We start from the raw sequence: 17,668 nt of genomic DNA, 5'->3' as shown, positions 1-17,668 counted from the left end.
TTGGAGAAGTTAGGTCACTGTGAAGTGAGATGGATTTGACACCAGGGGAGGGGCTGTAGGGCGTGCCTTGAAGGCATGAGTGTGTGTGTGTGTGTGTGTGTGCACGCATGCATTTTGTCATGGTGGGTGAGCACACAAAGAGCTGCTTTCAGATTGTTCGAGGCCTTCCCCTGCTTACGCTCTCCCCTGACCTGAGATTCCCCACCCCCAGTTAGGTGCACTCAGGCTGAGGCTCAGAGCAGAGCAGGCAGCGCTCTGTGCGCTCCACCCCGCCACAGCAAATGTGAAGTTAGGGTTGGAGGGGAAAGCCAGAGTCTCATTTCTCCCTCCCGAGAATGGGAAGAGCTAGAATTCTGTGTACATTATTCAACCAATATATGTTGAGCAATTACTGTGTAAACACACTGGACGAGGCTCGGGGGTTACTGCTGTGAATGTGACTGAAGCAGTGCATCTCTGTGGTGCCCACGGTCTATGCAGAGACTGACATTAAATAATTACACAATGACCTAATTGCAGTCGTGAAAGTCCGGTGGAGGCAATGAGCAGGGGGTTGGAGAGAAGTCCTGACTTAGTCAGGGCTAGAGAACTCAGTCAGTCCTGGCCTCCCCACGCAAAGGTAGGGGATTTAAGTCTGAAAATTATCCAGGTGATTTGCAGGAGAATTCCAGCTATGCCAATGTAGGAGGAATGATAGAAAATCACTTCATAACCACCGATGTAAAAACGAATTCAGGCAAGGATCATCAGTGAACACTAAAATACTAAAAGGGGGTGAAATATTGTTGCACGGTCTCAAACATCACCCACAGATTCCTTATTAATCACAAATTTTAAATAATAACTTTGGAAAGGAGAATCTGGGTATACCACTTGAACCAAGTGAACAAACTGAGCCTCACCGATAATGAGACAACCTAACACAAAATGTTTCCAAGGTGATACAGTGGGAAGCCACCCATGCAGGATTCTTACCAGACTGTTCAACCTGATCTCACTGAGAAAACGACCAGCAAATCCAGATGGTGGGACATTTTAAAAGACAATTGACCTGGACTCCTCGAAAAACTGTCTGTGTTATAAAAAACAACCACCACCCCCCAAAAAAGTAAGGAGGCTTTTCTAGATTAAAGGAGATTAATAAGACATGGCAAGCAAGTTCATGCTCCTTGATTGAATCTTGGATTTAAGAAAAACAAAAAGGTTAAAGGACATCTAGGGAACATTTAGGAAAATCTGCTAGTGAACTGTGTATTATTACATTAATGTTAAACTCCTCAAATGTGATCATTCTTTTGTAGTTATGTATGAGAATGTTATTGTTATTAGGAGATATATACTGAAGTATTTCAAATGTTATGAGGTCTGCAACTTCCAAATGGTTCAGAAAAAGTGTGTGTGTGTGTGTGTGTGTGTGTAGATATAGAGAGAGGGAAATAAAACAACTGCAAAATATTAACAATCGATGAATCTAGGTAGAAAGAGTATTCAGATATCCATCATTCCTTCAACTTTTTAACAGGTCTAAAACATTTCAAAGTAAAAAATTGGGAGGTAAAATTATCTAGGAGAGGGTGTACTACCGAGGGAGAGGGCTTTCCAGGCAGAGGGAGCAGCATGCCCCCAGCCTCTGAGGCCAGGAGGAGCTTGGTGAGTCCGAGGGCCAGGTTAGCCAGTGCGGCTGCCACAGAGGGCGGGTGTCAAGGGCTGGTGGGCAGAGTGGGCACGGGCGCTTCCGGCCTCATCCTGAGAACTCTGGGAAGCCACTGAGGTGCTCAGAATGGGGCCTGTCAAGACCAGACTTAAGCATTTAAAGATCTCTCTTGCTCCTGGGAGAGGACTGAGGCGAGGGGCACCTTTGGGAGGACAGGAGCCTAATGGCGGGGCCTCAACCACCTCTGTCTCTGTGCAATCGCAGGGTCTTTACCTGCGGCCCAGCTGAGCTCTCTCCAGGTCTGCCTGAGGAGCAGGGCTGAGACAAAGGGCCACATGGGGATAGAGTAGGAATGCAGGTTGGGGGCAGCAGGGAGAAGACTTCAGGGCTGTGAGGTAGATGACAGGTCAGACACCAGGTTAGGAGGGCACCCTGGGGGCCCACTGAGTGGAAGGGTGGGCCTGGGACCACAGTGGCCTGGCCTGTAAGGAGGATTCTTAGGAAATGGTTGAAGGCTGTGGGCCAAGCTCAGGGTCAGGCTGCCAGCTCTTTGAAGCTGGGCAAGAGATGAGTGGAACCAATTACTGAGGACTTCCTGTTCTTTAAGATCTGGACTAAATTTATACATATATTGTCTACTTCAGCCTCAGAACCACCTGCAGATAAGTATATGATTATTTCTATTTTCCAGCAAATGAAAGCTCAGAGAGGTTGAGAGGCTTCCCAAAATCGCACAGCTGGTAACTGGCAGAGCTGCAACCTGAAATAGGCCTAATGTGACTCCAGAGCCTATGACCTTATACATGACAACATGCTGATCTTCACCAGGGAGACCCTGGAGCCCTGGCAGCAGGGACTCGGGGGGCAGGGACTCTTCCAGGGCTTGGCAAACAGTCAACAATAAAAGTGGAGGAGACGGATTTTATCTAACTGATCATTTTGCAGGTACCTGCTGTGTGCCAGTGCCTGTGACAGGCCCTAAGATTGGAGGGACAATAGATACAGTTCTTGCATAAAGAGTGTGTTCTGTTGTGCTGGGTGTGTGTGTGACGGACCATCCCAGGCTGGGCTACAGTAAAATGCTCCCTGCATTATGCTCATAAAAAGGAGAAATCTGGGGAAGTCACCTCTGACAACAGCCTGGATTTAATTGTTATAATATAAATGCAAGTATATATATATATATATATATATATATATATATATATATATATATATATATATTTAATGTAGCGAAAGCCTGCCAATATTTGAAAATACACATTATATGTCCATATGAGGGGCTATTATGCAATACTTAAATGACCTGAAGAAATTTTTACTGACATGGGGAAATTCTCATGATATACTGCAGAGAGAAAAAACAAGCTACAATACTGATGAACGGTATGACTTCGATTACTATTAAAAAATTTGGTAAGAAATATATCAGACTGGGAATAAAAATTCTTGATATTCTGTAAGCAATTTAAGTTTAGAAATATACATATAAAAATATTAAAAGAGTATAAGAGATGTGATATACTCAAACAAATACAAAATGTAGACCTTACTTTGGACAAGCAATCAAACAAATTAACAGAAACAGAGAGATATATCATTGGGGAAATGTGAATACACACTAGATATTTGATGATATTAGTTTATTAATATTATTTATTATTAATACATTATTAGTTTATTAATATTATTAGTGCTTACTGTTTTAAAAAATTGTTAAGGAAAATGACAATGCAGATGAAATTATATGATGGCTGAGATATGCTTCAAAATAATTAAAGGGGTGTGGGGTGTAGACAAATGAAACAAGGGAGGTTGATAGTTGAAGCTGGCTAGTGGTTCATTATATCATTCTCTAAACTTTTGCATAGATTCAAATTTTCCATATTAAAAAAAATGTCTGGTGGTTCCCTGGGTTGTGATATTAGAGTACTTTTTCTTTTAATTTTTTTCTTTATTTCTTATGTTTCTATAATGAGCAGGTATTATTTTATAAGCAGGAAACAATAAGTTGTTGTTTAGTTGTTTGTTGAATGACTGCCCAAACTGAGGGAGAGCAGGAATTAGTGTCTCTTGGAGAAGGGGGAGTGGGAGAGAGTCCAGAGTTGACACAGGGTAGTGTGGAGTCATCAAAGAACAGTGGGGACAAGGGGAAGTCAAATGGAGACTCCGTCCTCTGTGCAGAGGCTGGAAACAGCTGCAGGGTGGGGCCGAGGCTGCTGGCTGAGAAAGGAGAGGTGGCTTGCTGGGTTCAGAGCTGGAAACAACAACTGTGGGGTCAAGAAGCCAAAAGGGTGACCTAAGAAGGGATAGTGGTGGAAAGGAGGAGCACCTGGCATGCAGGGACTTCAGAACATGAGTCTTTTTGCCTTTTTCTAGGCAATGTGACCCATTGTTGACTAGAACTTGAACCAGGTTTACTGAGGAATTTAACACTAGCCCTGCTCTGAACCTGGTGTGCCAGTAGGCAAGATGGTAGGGGCAGGGCAGGACAGAGAGGCAGTGGGGGGCTGGAACCAGGGTTCGACTGAATAAGAGAAATCTCCCCTCTTCATCCTCTCACTCCAATTTACTTATCAGAATGGCAGCAAAGAAAAAAAAATCCCTGACATTCTGTTGCTACTGAGAGGGCTCAGCACAAGGCCTTTGCATATGCCCTTCCCTCCACCTGGAATGCTCTTCCCTCTTTCTGCAGCTGGTTGGCTTGCATCCATCCCTCAGATCTCAGTACAATCTCACTGCTTCCTGGACGTCCTCCCACTCCCTGACCAGCTTAAATCCCTATTTTATGCTCTTATTACCAGGTACTGCTATTCATAGTACTCAGGACAGCTGTAATCCTACATTCACTTTTTTGTGATTATCTGGTTAATATTTCTCTCATTCAACACACTGTAAACTCTTTAAGGGCAGGGATTATGTCTATTCTGTATCTCCTACCTAAGCTGCTACCTGGCCTGTGGTAGGTGCTTACTAACTATCCACTGAATGAATGAAGGAGAAAAGCTGTAGTTGCTAGATGGGGCCCCTAATTCTTATTTCATCTGGGCCACTTTGGAACTGATGAAATGTTTGACTCATCCTCAGGATAGCTAAGGAACAGAGCACCCCCGAGCCTTCTCCATCTCCCTAAGAGCTCCGCGTATATTTCAGGCGACCAAATCTCTCATTTGATGGAAAGGGAATTGAGGCACGAATAAAGCGCTCAACCCAGAGGGTGCATCAGAGGCAACAAGTGGTGTTCCCAAGTCCAACAGTGAGTTCTGCTTCACAGCCAGGATATGGCCTGCGGTGGGGTGGGTAAAGGGACACGAATTGCCCAGCCTTCTCCTTACCTCAGCTCCAATGTCACTTCCTCCAAAGGCACTCTCTCTCTTCCCCATTACACTCACATTACCTTCTTTTCAGAACTTGCTATCATATGTAACTAGGCTTTTTTTCTTTTCTTTTCTTTTCTTTTTTTTTTTTCAGTGTGATTTGTTCTCACTTGCTAGCCTGGAAGTCTGTGAGTTCAAGGATCATGCCTGATTGTTCATTCTTAGAGTCCAGCATTTAGCACAGGGCCTGGCTCATAGTAGATGCTCAAACATTTGTTGAATGAATGAATATAAGAATGAATGTGTGAATGACCTAATGGTGACCTATGGGATGGCTGGCAAGGCCAGTGGAGAGAAAGGAACCAGTTAGGGTCAAGAGAGGGGCAGCAACAGTCCAAGTCATCTAGGAAGGGCTTAGAGATCCTGACACCAGTGGCAGGACTGCACAGGCCCAGGAGTTGGAGTCTCCACTATACACCAAGATTTCCCGGGTTCTGAGGGGCAGAGAGAGCTCAGCATCTGTAGAATCTGGGGAAATGTGGGCAGCATGTGCCTCACCAGTGAGGAGGTGGGCGAAGGAAGCCCCAAGCTAGGCCCCACCCTCTCTCCTGGGCTCCTTCGACTCCTTAGAGCTCCTGACTTCCAACAGGAGGCTCCGGAGCCACCACAGTCTCCTCAGACCAACTGAAGGTCTTTCCGCTGAAGTTGCCCTCCTCACAAGCCGCAGGGAGTTCCTCTTCAGCAGGAATTCATACCCTACTGAAATGAGCAGCCGGGCAGCCTGAGGGGAGGGCGTGTGGTGGACAGCCGTGATCAGAGGCTCTTCGTGACAGGGGCAGGGGAGGGACAACCCGGGGCTGCAGCGTGTGGGTGCTGCTTGCCCTCAAGTACAGAGAAATGCAGGACAGAGACAGAGACACAGAATAAAAGACAGGATAAAAGACAGAAAGTAACAAAGAGACCCAGCAAGGCAGAAAGAGGCAGATTACAGGCACTGACAGATAGACAAGGGAGACAGAGACAAGGGAAGAGACAGGCTGAGAACAGAGGGGGAAGCAGAAACAGCAAGGGACTGAGAAACAAAGAGAGTGGAGACACGAGGACACTAGGAAATGTTGACAGAAGGAGAGACAGAAAAGAGGTCAAGGACAGAGACAGGGGGCAGAAACAGAGAGAAAAGGAGAAACAGACTGAGAGTCACATTACTCATTGATTCCACATTTATTGAGCACCTAGCCATGGCAGGCTCTGTGTGAGGCACAGATCAAGGCACCCAGACCCAAGCGGTAGGCACCGCGATGCAGCAATACAGACACTGAGACAGAGATGAGAAAAGGGGAGGCAGAGACCGCACACGGAGATGGGGGCTAAGGGTAGGACGCTGAGATAAGAGAGTGGCAGAGAGGAAGGCTTGCGGGCAGAGGGTGGGACCAGTGGGGGCCAGAGGGAGGCCTGGAGAAGGGCCGGGCTGGGGAGACCTGCCCCCGCAGCCCCCTGCTCAGCCCCACCTCCAGCTCAGCCTGCCCCGCGGCTGCCTGATCTCCCGCCCTGCTCCGCTCTCTCCTGCAGGCACTGGAGGAGGCTCTGGCTCTGCCTGAGCCCCTGGTTGGCAGGGCGCCCAGCCCACCCCAGAGCTGGAGGGCAGAGGCAGTAGAAGGGTATAAAAAGATTCCTTTCCACCCAGACACCATGTTATGACCAGAAAAAGGTTCACGCGATGAGAAGGGAGGGGATGAGTGTGTGAAGTGAGCTTCCAAAATAGCCAGAGTAGGTGCCTCTTCCTTCTGGGGTCTGAGTACCAGCCCCCGGAACACCAAAACCTCCCTGAAATCTGGAACTGAGGGAAGGAATCATCTGTAGCAAATGCCGAGCCCTCCCCCGCCCCATCTCCTCCACGTCACCACTGAGAAAATGCCGCAGAGAAGAGGGTGGGCCGCAGAGGCAGTCACCTACCCGCTGGTGCCGGGTCTCTGGGCCTGAGAGAAACGCCAGTCTGTGTTGGGCGGAGCTTGCTGTGGAGAAAACAGAGGAGAAGGGGCTGAGTACCCACAGGAAGTCAAATGTCACCCCAGCCCCTAGGGCTGGGCCAGGAGGGGAGGAGGGGCGTGGACACAGAGGAGAAAATGGGGTAAGATGAGGGGATCGGGTAGACTCATCTCCAAAGACAAAATGTACCTCAGGACTCAGAGGTCTGAGCACTGGAGACATGGAGATAAAATAACATTTATCTGACCTCAGTGAGCAAACCCAGATTTCTGTGCTAAACAAATGAGTCCTTCCCCCCTTCCTGCAGAAACAGAACTTCTAAGCCTCGATTCGATTCGAGGGTCGAAAGTGTCTCCTGCAGACCTGGGGGGAGGCGTACAGGGAAGGTCGCAGAAGTGGCAGAGGGGGCTTTTGGATGAGAATTCCACCAACCTAGAAAGAACCAATCTGGCTCCTCAGCTGGGAGCAAAGCATCGTCTGCAGCAAGATGGCTGCTGCCCGGGTAACCCTTCTCATGCCAGGCTGTGCTGCAACACATTCACAGGGGCACCCCCTCCAGGGCCCGGGCTCCAAGGATCCCTTCCCGCAGCTAAACACATTATTAATTTAGGAGTCATGCCAGACTGCGCCTTCGCAGGGCATCCAAGCCCCAGGACACCTCTCGCCCCCAGAACTCTGTGCCAGACCATGGCTGTGACTGAGGAGGAGAGAACAAGGCTGCTCTGTCTGGTGTGCAGAAAGCTGCTGGGACGAAGCCAGCAGTGGCCAAGCTCCCACAGCCTCCCGGCAGAGCCAACCGAGTCTCCAGGGCTCCCAAGGGGCCAACCCGTAGCCATCGCCCACCTGGACGGAGGTGTGCGGCTCTGGCCAGCCACTCACTCCTAGGCACCCCCAGCCTTTGCAGAGAGTGCGTCACCCCATCACACATTCTCACGGCGCATTCTTAGAGCCGTCTCCTCACTGGGTCCAGGGTGTGCTGCTAATTGATTCTCACACACTCCCAGGAGCACACAGGGAGGTGTGGCCATCTCTGCTTACGCTGGGAAGAAGGAAGACCCAGGGCTGCCAAAGGAAGCACGCTAAAGCTCACAGGTGGCAGTGATGTAAGCAGAGCCCAGAAACCTAACATCCCAGGCCCAGCTGGAGTCACCAGCGCTGTCCAGGGCTGCCGTGGGGAAGGGCACCGGGATGTGTAAACTTCAGGCCCTGTACTCTTCGGCACAGAATCCACATGGAGATGCAGGAACTACAACAGATTGGAGAAGAGTTGCCAGGCAAAACTCACTACCCACAGAAGGACGGCGGGTCCAAGTTTGTTCAGTTAGGGCTGCTCAGGGACGAGGAGCCCCAGAAGACTTTCTCCACATGTAAGGCCCTAAAAGAGAAAGAATCCCACCTTTGCCCCAGCCCAGCATATGCAGACTGCACCTCCTGCCCTCCAGTTTCACAAATCCTAGGTAATTGCAAGCACAAATTCGGTAGTTAGACAAACCTGAGATCTTTCTCCATCACTTATCTTATGAATCTTCGCAAGTCACCCGGCCTCTGTGAAACGACTCGGTTATAAGGCGGAGATGCTAGTACCTATCCAAAAAAAGTGTTGAGAAGAGCAAAGGAGATGTTGTGGTGTTCCGAGGGGGCATCTAGACAGGCTCTCCCAGCTACCAGAATTATGTGGGGCTGTTGCTTCAAACCATAATTCTGATTCCGTACGGACAGGGTGGGGCATAGATATGTCTTGAGTAAAATCTCCTGGGCATTTCAATATTATAGGTTCTCCATACATGAGGGAACTCTCGCAACTGGCAGAGGCTGTGGCTTTCCATCAGCTGAAGCAAGAAGGACTTGCCAAGATCTCAGACACTTCGGTTGCCCGAAAGCCCTGGCCCTAGATCACCGGGCACATTGCGATAGCAACAGACCCCAAAGCCAATCTCTGCGCGTGCAGAGCGCAGGTGCTCCAGGCCCCCACTTCCCAGGAGAGCGTGGGGCCGGCGCTGCCACTGACGTCCCAGGCTGGCTGTCCCATAGACACCTGCTCACTCGCCCCAAGCCAGGGCCTGCCGCCCCTCGGGCCACAAGGCAGCTCAGCCCTCCTGCCTGAGACTTCTGGGCTGGAGGCGCAGTGTCATCCGCGGGTCCCGAGATGCGGGTCATAGAGCTCGGCCCGCCGCGTGCCTGGAGCACCCAGGCGCCTCCGCTGGGCACAGGCCCGCCGCGAGGTGACCCGGTCCAGCCGGGACGCTGGTGGGAGGAGGCTCCTGAGTCCTCGCGGACCCTGGGCGGCCACGACCTGGGACCCTCACCACTGCGCTCAGGCAGCGGGAGGGTTGGGAAGCCCTGAGGGGCTGGAGAACAGCCCTGGCGTGTGAACCTGGCCGCGAGCTTGTGCGTGGAAGCCCAAGCGCGAGGGGTGCGCGTGTGTGCAGGTGAGGCGTGGCGAGCCCGTGCGCTGTGTGTCCTGCGGGTGTATTCTGCGGGGAGGACACGCGTGAAACCCACGTGCACACCTACGTCCTGCCTACAAATGGGTTTGTGTTTGACGTGGCAATAAGGAGGGTTGAGAATAGCAGCGAAGTCCCGGATGGAGAGAGTGGGGAGAAAGGCAGAAGGAAACCTAAAGGCCAGCGGAGCGTGCAGGCGCCTTGGGCCCAGGAGGCTGGCTGCAGGCGTGGGTCTGTGACTGCCTCCATCCCGGTGGTCCCCGTGGAAATCGCCGGAAAGATAGCCATGCCCCAGCCTGTCCTGAGTGTGGGGTGGGAGTTGGGCCCTAGCTCCCCTCGCCTACAATCACCACCACCTCCGGGCGCTCGGAGCGCCCCCCATCCTCCCCCGCCCCCACACCTCTGGTTCCGCTCAGTCCAAAGGCCCCGACAATCTTGTGGAGCGCCACCAGCTCCGGAGCCCTCCCGAAAGGAGTGGATGCAAGTTCAAAGTCCCTTATGTGGACAGGCTGCTTCTCCATCGCCGCCCGCAGGGGCTGCCCCGGGAGGCGCCGAGCCCCTCACCTGGCTGGGCTCCCTCAGCGTGTTAGAGCGCGACCGGAAGGCGTCGGGCTCCAGCGCCAGCGCTGAGGGCTGCTGGACGCTGAGGGGCCTCAGGAAAGTGAAGTCACTGCCGTCCGAAGCTGGCGAAAAGCACGTCCTGTAGCAGTGGCTCTGGGAGTCTGCGGGCCGCAGCGTCACCTCCATGTACTTGAGGGTGCCGTCTGCGCTCACCTGCACGTTGGGGGTGGACTGCTTATAGTAGTCCCGGGAGGGGGAGTCCTGGCGACTACAGCACTGGCCCCCGCCCCCGGCCCGGTCTGCATGCCCCCCAAGGCATCTGGCTGACAGAAAGGTGAAGGTGACTAAGGATAAGAGACTGATGGCCGCAAGAGCCACAATGAGGTAAAGGGTAAGGTCTGAACGCTCAGGAGGGTGTGTGAGGAAATCGCTGGATTGGGGCATTTCCTCTGGGTCCTCATCTTCCAGAACCAGCAGCACTGTGGCTGTAGAGGACAGTGAAGGGTCACCATTGTCCCTCACCAGGACCACCACCTGCTGGGTGTCCGAGTCATCCTCCAGTAAGGCCCGGGCTGTGCGCACCTCACCGGTGTGTGCAGACACCAGGAATAGCCCTGGGGCTGTGGACTGTGGCAATAGTGAATAGGAGAGCCATGCATTATGGCCTGCATCAGCATCCACGGCTGTCACCTTGGTGACCAAGGAGCCAGGAGGAGCAGAGCGAGGCAGACGCTGGGGGACTGAGAGTTCCTCGCCTGGTCTTGGATGCAGCACAGCTGGGGCATTATCATTCCGATCCAGGACAAACACATGCAGAGATGCATTGGAATGCAATGGGGGGGAGCCAGCGTCTCGAACCCCCACCACAATCTGCAGCATCTGCAGCAATTCATAGTCAAAGGTGCGCTGGGCAAAGACCCGCCCATCCTCAGGGTTGACATACACAAAGGAGGAGGCTGGGGCTCCCTGAATTTGATTCCCTACAATAGAGTAGGTGAGGCGGGCATTATCCCCAGTGTCCGGATCCGAGGCAGCCACAGTGCAGAGAAGGGAGCCCGGAGGCCGGTTTTCTGGGATGTAAGCTGTGTAGAGGTGCTGGGTAAAGTAGGGTGCGTTGTCATTCACATCTGAAATGTTGAGCCTGATGGTGAGACGCGCATGCAGGGGAGGGAAGCCTGCATCGGTGGCCAGCAGCTCAATGATATAGTGGGAGGCGGCCTCCCGGTCCAAGGGCTGGCTGGTGAGCAGTGAGTAGTGGTTCTCAGAAGGCTTAATGTGAAATGGCAGGTCGGGAGAGATATCAAGGCTCACTTCACCATTTCTCCCTGAGTCTCGGTCCCGCACATTAAACAGTCCCACTACTGTGCCCGCTGGTGTGCTCTCCAGAACAGGGTTGACCAATGAGGCCAGTAGTACTTCCGGGGCATTGTCGTTGGTGTCCTGCACATCCACTTGAATCACACAGTGGCCTTCCATGGCTGGCTGTCCCTGGTCCCGGGCTCTTGCATGAATTTCATAGAAATTTGACTCCTCAAAGTCAATGGGACCTATCACATGGATCGCTCCACTGCTAGCGTCTAGGCCAAAGAGATTCTGCACTGCCTCCGATGTATGGTCTCCAAAAGAATAGTCTAGTTGGCCATTGGTGCCCTCATCTGGATCAGTGGCATTGAGGCGGAGCAGTAGTGTACCCACGGGTGCATTCTCTGGGAGTCCCACACGTAGAACTGAGGACCGGAAGGCTGGAGCATTGTCATTGATGTCCAGCACGGTGATGGAGATAAGGCTGGTCCCTGAGCGAGCTGGGGTACCCCCATCCACAGCAGTCAGCACCAGCTGATGCCTTGCCTGGGCTTCACGGTCCAGCTGCTGCTCTAGCACCAGTTCTGGGAACAGCTTCCCATCTTTTAGGGTCTTCACATTCAGAGAAAAGTGGCTGCCGGGGCTCAGAGTGTAGAAGCTTACGGTATTGGTGCCCACGTCCGGATCCTGGGCGCTATCCAGTGGGAATCGTGCCCCAAGTGCAGCTGATTCCGAGATGCGTACCTCTCGCTCAGGGGTGGCAAAGCTAGGAGAGTTGTCATTGAGATCCAAGATCTGTACCTCTACACGGATTAGTTCCAGGGGGTGTTCAGTCACCACCTGCACTGGCAGCAGGCAGCTGCTGCTGGTTCCACACAGGCTCTCTCGGTCAATCTTTTGACTCACTGCCAGAGCACCACTCATCAAGCTCAGGGAAAAATAGTGCCCATTCTCCTCAGAGCCCAACCGCAGTCTGCGGCTCAAAAGATCTGTCACCTTTAAGCCTAGATCCTGAGCAACATTACCCACCAGCGTCCCTGGATCAGACTCCTCCACCACTGAGTAACGAAGCTGCCCAGACACCCAGCCCCAGCAGCACAAGGACAACATGCATAGCACTTGCCATTTCCCAGCGAGCTGTGAGGGTATCTGAGGCCCCATGGCCCAGAAGTCCCTTCCTGGACACTGACACTGTGCTGTCCTGTCCCCAAGGCTGAGCCAGGTCTTGGAATGTAGCAGCTGAAATCTCTTATGCCTCCTTCCAGCCTCTTAAAAACTGCTCGGAGGTTTGTCTGCCTGCAGCAGTTCTTAGTCACCAAAAGGCGGGGGTGGGTAGAGGGGGAGGGGAATTGAATCTGAGTGGAGCTGGGAACTGGGGGAGGAGAGGCGGGCAGGAAGAGCAGATCCCCCACCTAGCCTCTGAGTCTGATTGGCCAAAAAGTCTGTCTGCTCTCCACCAATTAGGAAGTCTCCTCAGTGCTGGAAACCTTAGGAACAGGCACTGTAAATCTGTGTCACAGAAGCCTCCTACCTCCCCACTCATTTTGTGCTGCAGGTTGATTCAGCCCCCTTGGCAACAAAGTTTGACGGCTCAGACGGTGCTCAACAGGGAAGACAAAGCGGTACAAAACTTCTCAGTGTTCTACCCCAGCAACTTCCTGCATGACTTCAGAAGTTTCCACTACTTTGCTTGAACTAACAAAATTTTGTCCTTCTGGGGGAGGCAAAGCCCATATGTTTCCCCTTCTCCCATCTTGCCAAATGCTGCTAAGGTGAGAGAGAAGATCTGTTAGGACCCTTTAGAGTCTTGCTCTGACTCTCCATCAATACTTGGAGGAATCTTCATGTCAACAATGGCTATAGGATTCAGCTTTTCTGAGATCCTTGTCTTGAACTGTGGAATGATCATCACAGCTTGTGGTAGGGGCAGCACTTCTGGGACTGATCCAGCTCATGCAGGCTGGTGCCCAGAAGCTAGCCTTGGCCTCCAGGCGGTATGGTTTCACCAGTTCAGAACTCTACTATAAAATTCCCAGGGTGGCTGTCTCTATGAATTACTCAGCTGTAAGCCAGTTTTCTAGCATTAAGTGATTTCACCTAATGGTTTATTTCCCAAAGAGGCAATGTTACCCTGCCCCCAATCTACTGCCCCCAGCTCAAATGCCAGGGGGTACTTAACTGGGAGTCCCTAAGGCCTGGACTAAAAGATCTCTGCCTCCACCTTGGTGCCTCTACTCCCCTGGCTCTCCCCTCTTTGGGTTCTCTGCTATGTCTCAAGCAGAGAGTTGCATTCACAGTGGGCTAGGGAGTACATGATGCTGTGGGGCAAAGATATTAGTTCCATTCAACTCATTGGGAAATAGTAACCTAGAGTTAAGGTAGTCCAGACCCTGGCCCCCTATTCAGGAAGAGTAGAGAATGCCACCTGGATTCAGGTGATCGCCTGACGCATCCTGTCCTTGTACACCAGACCTTTCTCTGCGCCCACATTCTGGCAGCATGCTTCCCCAGTACCCTGGCTCTTGATCACTTACTTTCATTTCTTACTCTCACATAAGGGCATAAGCCTCCCCCAAGTACTCATCTGTGACAACTCCCTGGTCAATTCACAAAATGCTTCTATAGGACAGCATCTACCACATAGTTACCATTCACAAAAATGGCGACATCACTGTGGGCTCTTACAGAGAGGCCAGTGCTCTCTGGGACATGGCGCAGCCATATGCCTGGATCAGAATAACCCTCAAGCATTGGCTGAGCCTGCAAAGGTCTCACCTCTAGCCCATAGAGAAGATCAGAGGGTGGGCAGCTTGGGCGAACAGGTTCCCCTGCCATAGGTGCACTGGGTGACTTCACCATCATGAAGCTATCACTCCGAGTAGGTGCAGAAGCCAAGGGTGTACAGCCATGAGAGTGGCCGCCCACATCAACAAACTTGATAGGATCATCTGACCCTAGCTGGATTCTGAGGATCCCATTGGAAGGAGGAAGCCCCTCCCTCCTTCGAGATCGGGTGAGACAGGTGCAGGTGCCAGCAGGAAAGCAGGTCACTCCACAGGCAGCCCCACGCAGACATTTAGAGAGTAGTGCGACGAATGAGCCAAAGGAGACAAAGCAAATTGCCACTAGTGATACAGCCAAGTAGAGGGTCAGGCGGGATTCTCCTTCCCGCGGAGCTGAAGATTCTCGAAGATCAGGGACAACTGGATGAGTGTCTTCCTCCAAGGACACTAGAAGAGTAACGGAGGTAGAGAGTGGGGGGCTACCGCTATCCTTGACCACAATGACCAGCTTCTGTGGTGGAAGGTCAGCGGGGATGGGAACGGCCGTCCGTACCTCCCCAGCATAGCGGGAGACCGCAAACAGGCTGGGATCTGGGGCCTCCAGGAGCTGATAGGAAACCCAAGCATTGTAACCTGAATCCAAGTCCACAGCAGTCACCTTTGTGACTAGGTGGCCAGCACCAACTGATGGAGGCAGTGCTTGAGGACATAAGGAACCAGGCCGTGCCCTAGGGCGGAGCACAGCCGGGGCATTGTCATTGAGGTCCAGCACGAATAGACGAACTGTCACAGTGCTACTGAGGGGTGGGTTGCCCCGATCCCGGGCCTGCACCTCAAACTGCAGTGTCTGTGTTTGCTCATAGTCAAAGGATCGAGTAGCGTGAACAGCTCCTGTCTGGGGGTTCAGAGAGATGAAGGAGGACGCTGACACGTCTCGATTTCTGGGCTCTAGGAGAGCGTACGAGATAAGCGCATTCAAGCCAGAGTCTGGGTCCGAGGCTGCAAGGGAGCAAAGCAGATCCCCTGGGCGATTGTTCTCAGGAACAAACACCTCATGTGACCTCTGGAAGAAAGAGGGTGGGTTATCGTTCACATCTGAAATATTGAGGAAAATAGCCCTCTGGGTACTCAGAGGAGGGTTTCCAGCGTCCGAAGCAGTCACCATGATGTCATAGCTGGATTTGGCCTCTCGGTCCAAGAGTCCAGCAGTCACCAAGGAGAACTGGTTCCTGAAGGCAGACTTGAGGGCAAATGGCAAGTGGTCAGGAATACGGAGGCTCACATCTCCATTTGACCCTGAGTCGGGGTCCTGCACACTGATGAGCGCCACCACGGTGCCAGGTTCTGCACTCTCTGGGAGGGTCCCAAGCTCCGAGGTCACCGTGATGTGGGGGGCATTATCATTTACATCCAGGAGATCCACCCGAAGGCTGCAATGTTGCTCCATGGCTGGAGAACCCCCATCACGAGCCCGAACGTCAAATTCATAGTAATTCTCACTCTCAAAGTCTAGGGGCCCCTGAAGGGTAAGCTTTCCAGTAGTGGGGTGCAGGCTAAAGAGGTCTCTCACACGGTCAGGGGTGTGACCACTGAAAGAAAAGGTGACGTTACCGCTGGGACCCAGGTCCGGGTCTGAGGCATTGAGCTGGATGAGCAGCATGCCGGCCGGGGCGCTCTCCAGCACACTTATCCTGTAGCTGGACTGCTGGAAGGCTGGGGCGTTGTCGTTCACGTCCAGCACTGACACCCGGAGCTCGGCGGTGCCAGATCGCGGGGGGTTTCCCCCATCCACGGCAGTCAGCACCAGGCGGTAGTCTGATTGCTTCTCGCGATCCAAAGGCTTCTCCAGGAGCAGCTCCGGGACCAGGCTGCCGTCGCTGCGCTTCTTGACGTCCAGGGCAAAGTGTTCGCTGGAGCTTAGTCTATAGCTGTTGATGGAGTTGCTTCCCACATCTGCATCCTGAGCCTTTTCCAAGGGGAAACGCTGTCCTGGAGGAGCTGCCTCTCCAATTTCCAAGTCCAGCTGCTGCCGAGGAAACCGGGGGGCGTGATCATTCACATCCACAATTTCGACCTCCGCTCTGTACATTTCCAAAGGACCTTCCGTTACGAACTCCAGGGGCACGATGCAGCTGGCACTGAGCCCACACAGTGCCTCTCGATCGATTGGATTCTTGATGAGCAGGGCTCCGCTGTCCAAATCCACACGGAAGTGTCTTTGGTTCACCTCTCCAGCGACCTGCAGCCTGCGGGCTGACAGGCTTTCTGCATCCAGCAGGAAATCTTGGGCGACATTCCCTACAAAAGTCCCTTCTTGTGACTCCTCTGGGACCGGATAGCGGATCTGCCCACAAACACAATCCAGGTGGCAAAAGAGGAACAAAAGGGTAGCCCCCCAGCAGATTTCTGCCCAGCTTCTCACCTTACCGAGCATTGCTGCTGCCCGCCAGTTCCCTATCTGGTCCCGAGAAGCGGATGAAGCCGACCCGCCCCAAACAGCCACAGCAGCTGGAGACACCTATCTCCCTTTGCCCGCGCCAGATCTGGCGCGGCTGGGCCGGCGCCGCAAGGGTTACGCGCGGTTTATGCTGGTGGCGGGGTAGATTTGTCTGCCTTCCACCACCCGATTGGCAGGCAGTGGCTCCTGGGCTCAGCCAATAGGCTGAGCAGAGAACATCCCAACAGCAGCAGGGTTAATGCGTCGCAGCATTGGAGGAAAAAAAAAAACCCAAAACACCTATCCTTTCGCATTCCTCCCGCTCAACGGCATTTCTTTCCAGGGGTTATTACCTCTGTGGAGAGGCAGACAGCATATATGCATGTTTTTTTTCCCCTAGCACACCACTTCCCCCCCGCTCCCGCCCTTTTTTGGCGGGGAAAACAGCGACAGGCAGAGCCCTAGCAACCTGCAGCCCAGAGAGGAGTAGCCATTTGAGACGGGTCACTTTGTTCAAGCCAGTGTTGTCATCCACCAATATTCTAAATGAGTAGATTTAGGATGCCTCTGTCTGATTGTATCAGAGCAACGGCTAACTAGAAGCACTGCCATATACTCAAAACTCTGCCCTCTGAAGATTATTCAGGAACATATCCATCTCTTTGCAGTAAAGGTTTACACATTAATGTGGCCAATTAGATTTATGCAGCAGTACATGTTTTTGTTGTAACAAGAGGCGCAGCGGAAACCGAATCTCTCTTATTCAGACACATGCTAGTGATATACTAAATTACCATTCATTGGTTTCAAGGACAGCATGGAAGGAGATGAAATGGGTGGAGGGAGCCGGGAGAGGGGGATATTCCCAGTAAAGAATCAGTCTGTCTGGGAGGCGCTAGGACTAGATCTCACTACTGGGCAGAATGCTAATATTCACAGATGTAACAGCTTCCTTGAATGGTTGAGATCAGCTACCAACAACAGCACTGTGCCTGCAAATCCCCTTTCTTTGACACCATGGTATGCTTGATATGTTGTTAATTACCAACAGAGACCTTTTCAAAAGGGCAAGCTTTTCACTTAGCCCCAGGGGGCCTCTTGGAGCTGGAGACTTGCTCTCCCTCCACCCCACCCTGATCCAGACCCTCCCAGGAGTCTGGCTACCACCCTGCACAAATACAGAA

At 52.3% G+C, this 17,668-nt stretch overlaps 2 protein-coding genes across 22 annotated transcripts in view; both read right to left on the bottom strand.

The window, feature by feature from the left end:
• Positions 1-17,668, bottom strand: part of LOC118917576 (protocadherin gamma-C4) — a 153,041-nt gene that overhangs the window by 8,045 nt on the left and 127,328 nt on the right. For 18 of the 21 annotated variants that reach the window (XM_036895675.2, XM_036895663.2, XM_036895647.2 and 15 more), the window contains one exon: positions 6,925-6,983. In XM_036895675.2, coding sequence (XP_036751570.2) covers positions 6,925-6,983 — 59 coding nt within the window. Of the gene's footprint in view, positions 1-6,924; positions 6,984-7,146; positions 7,195-9,965; positions 12,575-14,039; positions 16,856-17,668 lie in introns of those variants that run through there. The other 3 variants (XM_036895565.2, XM_036895556.2, XM_036895748.2) reach the window with 3 other exon arrangements.
• LOC130680432 (protocadherin gamma-A8-like) overlaps positions 6,925-17,668 on the bottom strand; it is an 84,456-nt gene continuing 73,712 nt past the window's right edge. Inside the window, exon 2 of the mRNA XM_057491003.1 lies at positions 6,925-6,983. The gene's annotated coding sequence lies outside the window, so the exon portion shown is untranslated. The remainder of the gene's footprint in view (positions 6,984-17,668) is intronic.

Source organism: Manis pentadactyla, chromosome 13 (genome assembly GCF_030020395.1).
Source record: "Manis pentadactyla isolate mManPen7 chromosome 13, mManPen7.hap1, whole genome shotgun sequence".
NCBI lineage: Eukaryota > Metazoa > Chordata > Mammalia > Pholidota > Manidae > Manis > Manis pentadactyla.
The sequence above is the reverse complement of the archived record's forward strand: the minus strand, read 5'-3'. Positions and strand labels throughout refer to the sequence as shown.